The sequence below is a fragment of the Electrona antarctica genome (genome assembly GCF_951216825.1).
Source record: "Electrona antarctica genome assembly, chromosome: 6".
Classification (NCBI taxonomy): Eukaryota; Metazoa; Chordata; class Actinopteri; order Myctophiformes; family Myctophidae; genus Electrona; species Electrona antarctica.
The window spans coordinates 55,666,479-55,671,582 of NC_136811.1; the positions used below are offsets into that span (position 1 = coordinate 55,666,479).

The following is a 5,104-nucleotide window of genomic DNA, read 5'->3' on the forward strand; positions in this document are numbered from 1 at the left end:
CCCCACCCCACCCTCTCCCCATGCAGCTGAACAGTGCAATTAATGCAGAATAAAAACTAAACACACCATAAACCACAATAATATAAAACAAGCAATACATATAAATGTCGTCCCAGTCGCCTTTCGTATTCAACTTGGAAGTTGGGATTTCTATAGGAGAGCTTTGTCTGAGGACCTCCATTTGCACTTTTGTTGACATATGGCCTCGAGCAGTTCGGTGACGTATAGGAAAAATGTATGGATGTGGATGTAAATATTAAGTATTCTCTCGCAAATACATGGACATTATTACATATTTGAACACATGGAGAAACCCGTAACTTGACATGAACACATACAGAGAATACACGCATTTATCGATAGACCGAGTATAACAATATTGAATCTGGAAAAGTAAATTAATTAACCCATTTAGGCCTGACGTCGAAATTTATAAAAATGTCTTCTAAATCCTCCAGTTTTCTGAAATTTATATTTATATGATTTTTCAAAAATAGCAGCCTCTTTTCATTTTTACAATACAATTATAGTATTGATACAATCGATTATTTATTTGTATTGCAAAACGGCACGATAAAGTCAAGCCGTTTACATTTCGATATACTTTTGATTCTTGAAATTAAAATGGATTTTTCGATGCAGTTACTATGGTTGTACACCCCTACTGATCAATATCCACTGATCAATATCCTGATCACACTGATCAATATCCTGATCACACTGATCCATATCCACTCACCCAGTGCAGAGGCCAGCAGAGCCAGAGAGCTGATCAGGAAGAGCATGTTGGTCATATAGCGTGTGAACTGTAGTCTGACTGACTGACTTCTGCTGTTGGAGACCCCATGGGCTCTTATACCCGTGTGTCTTCTGCTGTTGGAGACCCCATGGGCTCTTATACCCGCGTGTCAGTGCATGGGACGTGCACACATCTTCTGCTGTTGGAGACCCCATGGGCTCTTATACCCGTGTGTCAGTGCATGGGACGTGCACACATCTTCTGCTGTTGGAGACCCCATGGGCTCTTATACCCGTGTGTCAGTGCATGGGACGTGCACACATCTTCTGCTGTTGGAGACCCCATGGGCTCTTATACCCGTGTGTCAGTGCATGGGACGTGCACACATCGACATCAAAGGGGGCTTCAGCCCCTGGCCCTTTTTACCCGCCTGTAAAACAACTGCCCTCTCCAGACCACGGAATGCAGCATTTATACTACATGGTGAAAGAAATGCAAATGCCCTCCTCTCCTTTCCATGCCATGCCGGAAGGAAGGCAGCATTCAGGAGAGTCTCCTGAACTTGAACACAGTATTTTCCTTTGAACTAATTTGTTTAGAAATCCATGTCGTTACACCTGCATCTCCAGTAGATAAAGAGTGCTGGGTTGTGCCCCGAAAATAGCTGATCTACAAGCTCTCAACGCGCCGCGCTGCGACGCGTTGAGAGCTTGTAGATCAGCTAGTTTTGCTATTTTTGTCCAAAAGTGCCCTTTTACGGGATTTCAGCCCCTGCCCCTCTAACACTCTCTGTAGGTCCCTGGTCAGTGGTTCTCAACCAGGGGTCCGGGGGACCACCAGGGGTCCGGGGGACCACCAGGGGTCCTGGAGGGGGACCACCAGGGGTCCGGGGGACCACCTGGGGTCCTGGAGGGGGACCACCAGGGGTCCGGGGGACCACCAGGGGTCCTGGAGGGGGACCACCAGGGGTCCGGGGGACCACCAGGGGTCCTGGAGGGGGACCACCAGGGGTCCGGGGGACCACCAGGGGTCCTGGAGGGGGACCACCAGGGGTCCGGGGGACCACCGGTGGTCCTGGAGGGGGACCACCAGGGGTCCGGGGGACCACCGGTGGCCTGGGGGACCACCAGGGGTCCTGGAGGGGGACCACCAGGGGTCCGGGGACCACCGGTGGTCCTGGAGGGGGTTCCAGGGGTCCGGAGACCACCGGTGGTCCTGGAGGGGGTTCCAGGGGTCCGGGGGACCACCGGTGGTCCTGGAGGGGGTTCCAGGGGTCCGGGGGACCACCGGTGGTCCTGGAGGGGGACCACTAGGGGTCCGGGGGACCACCAGGGGTCCTGGAGGGGGACCACCAGGGGTCCGGGGGACCACCGGTGGTCCTGGAGGGGGACCACCAGGGGTCCGGGGGACCACCGGTGGTCCTGGAGGGGGACCACCAGGGGTCCGGGGGACCACCAGTGGTCCGCGGGACCACCAGGGGTCCGCGGGACCACCAGGGGTCCTGGAGGGGGACCACCAGGGGTCCTGGAGGGGGACCACCGGTGGTCCTGTAGGGGGACCACCAGGGGTCCGGGGGACCACCAGGGGTCCGGGGGACCACCAGGGGTCCGGGGGACCACCAGGGGTCCTGGAGGGGGACCACCAGGGGTCCGGGGGACCACCAGGGGTCCTGGAGGGGGACCACCAGGGGTCCGGGGGACCACCAGGGGTCCTGGAGGGGGTTCCAGGGGTCCGGGGGACCACCAGGGGTCCTGGAGGGGGACCACCAGGGGTCCGGGGGACCACCAGGGGTCCTGGAGGGGGACCACCAGGGGTCCGGGGGACCACCAGGGGTCCGGGGGACCACCGGTGGTCCTGGAGGGGGACCACCGGTGGTCCTGGAGGGGGACCACCAGGGGTCCTGGAGGGGGACCACCAGGGGTCCGGGGGACCACCGGTGGCCTGGGGGACCACCAGGGGTCCTGGAGGGGGACCACCAGGGGTCCGGGGACCACCGGTGGTCCTGGAGGGGGTTCCAGGGGTCCGGGGGACCACCGGTGGTCCTGGAGGGGGTTCCAGGGGTCCGGGGGACCACCGGTGGTCCTGGAGGGGGACCACCAGGGGTCCGGGGGACCACCAGGGGTCCTGGAGGGGGACCACCAGGGGTCCGGGGGACCACCAGGGGTCCTGGAGGGGGACCACCAGGGGTCCGGGGGACCACCAGGGGTCCGGGGGACCACCGGTGGTCCTGGAGGGGGACCACCGGTGGTCCTGGAGGGGGACCACCAGGGGTCCTGGAGGGGGACCACCAGGGGTCCGGGGGACCACCGGTGGCCTGGGGGACCACCAGGGGTCCTGGAGGGGGACCACCAGGGGTCCGGGGACCACCGGTGGTCCTGGAGGGGGTTCCAGGGGTCCGGGGGACCACCGGTGGTCCTGGAGGGGGTTCCAGGGGTCCGGGGGACCACCGGTGGTCCTGGAGGGGGACCACCAGGGGTCCGGGGGACCACCAGGGGTCCTGGAGGGGGACCACCAGGGGTCCGGGGGACCACCGGTGGTCCTGGAGGGGGACCACCAGGGGTCCGGGGGACCACCGGTGGTCCTGGAGGGGGACCACCGGTGGTCCTGGAGGGGGACCACCAGGGGTCCGGGGGACCACCGGTGGTCCTGGAGGGGGACCACCAGGGGTCCGGGGGACCACCAGGGGTCCTGGAGGGGGACCACCGGTGGTCCTGGAGGGGGACCACCAGGGGTCCGGGGGACCACCAGTGGTCCGCGGGACCACCAGGGGTCCGGGGGACCACCAGGGGTCCTGGAGGGGGACCACCAGGGGTCCGGGGGACCACCAGTGGTCCGCGGGACCACCAGGGGTCCTGGAGGGGGACCACCAGGGGTCCTGGAGGGGGTTCCAGGTGGTCCCCGGCTAAATAATGGAGAGTTTATTGGGTAACCAAATTAACCCTGATTAGATCTTTAACTCTTGAGTGTAAAATGAAACTATAATCATTAAGGTTTAATGTTAAGGTTTTATCAAGAGTGAAACATCTGCATTGCTAAATTTAGAAGAAGTCGTCTACTCAACACTCTTCTCAAGAGTTCAATTATTGTTAAACATCTGCATTACTTAAGTCAATTTACAAGAACGTTTGTCTGTTATCTCTCCTAATGGTACCAACATCGACGATACAGCATGGAACTGTGGACAAAATCTAATCCAACGACAACAACATAATATTCTATAAGTCTCGGGGTCTGAGAGGCTAAATCTCATCAAATGGTGGTCTGTGTCCAATACTTGATGGACCTTGGAAGATTTCGTAGACGTTGCCGCTTGTTTCTCTTGCAAGACCTGGCGACAACACTGAGCACTGCCGAGAGTGCGTGCACGTGCACGTGGCCACGTGCATGTTTTGGTGTGCCAGGTGTGGGAACTTCACTGCTTCTATCTGTCTGTCTGCAGCTGACGTCCTTTCATAACCCTTCCACACACACACTATGGACACAGCCTGTCTGTCTCTCAGCCTGTCTGTGTCTCACAGCCTGTCTGTCTCTCAGCCTGTCTGTCTCTCAGCCTGTCTGTGTCTCAGCCTGTCTGAATACAAACTGGGACACAAACTGTACTCAACGACAGTTGGTGGAAAACGTATACTGATTAAATGTAAATTAAATGTATTGTTTAGTCAGTGTAATTTCAAATGTCAAACATAATATAATGCTTGTCCAGGATAAATTATACCACACATTCTCTGAGGCCTCTGTCTCTCTTGAGTGAATTTAAACTAAATGGAACAGAAATATAAAAGTGCAATTATGTAGCCAACGTGGCTACATATTACATAATGGTTCAAGGTTGTACTTTATTGTTGCATCTTGTGTACAGGCAAGACTATAGATAACATATATAATATATAGATAACTGTATATTGTTGCATCTTGTGTACAGGCACATAATACTATAGATAACATAGATAACTGTATATTGTTGCATCTTGTGTACAGGCACATAAGAGTAAAACTTATTTGTGTTTGGCTTCAGACAGCATAGATCACATCAAATAGCAAACACAGCAAAACAAAAGGATAGAATAAAGAGCTAGTGCAAAAGAAAAAGAAGAGAAAATAAAGAGTCATTAAAAAGTGTCATGTGTGCATGTTTTCCCCCTGGTAGAAAAGTTAGGTGAACTCTGTGTGACCAGCTTCACTGTAGGCCGTGTTCCATACTGTATTATACAAGTAAGACGCGCAAACGCGGGAAGCGAACGCAGCTCGTAAATTGCAATAACAACAATTAGAATAAATTACGTACTTTTTAAGGTTTTTTTTAAATTAAATGTTTTTTCAAGGTTTTTTTTAGTGTGTGTATGTGTGCGTGCGTGCGTGTTTCTT

At 55.3% G+C, this 5,104-nt stretch overlaps 1 protein-coding gene across 1 annotated transcript in view; it reads right to left on the reverse strand.

Moving 5' to 3' along the window:
* Positions 1 to 794, reverse strand: part of LOC306925175 (chymotrypsin-like protease CTRL-1) — a gene marked incomplete at both ends in the record, with an annotated part of 11,265 nt that extends 10,471 nt beyond the window's left edge. The window contains 2 exons of the mRNA XM_079503865.1: positions 293 to 320; positions 740 to 794. Of these exons, the coding sequence (XP_079359991.1) occupies positions 293 to 320; positions 740 to 794 (83 nt within the window). The remainder of the gene's footprint in view (positions 1 to 292; positions 321 to 739) is intronic.
* Between the last annotated feature and the right edge of the window lie 4,310 nt (positions 795 to 5,104).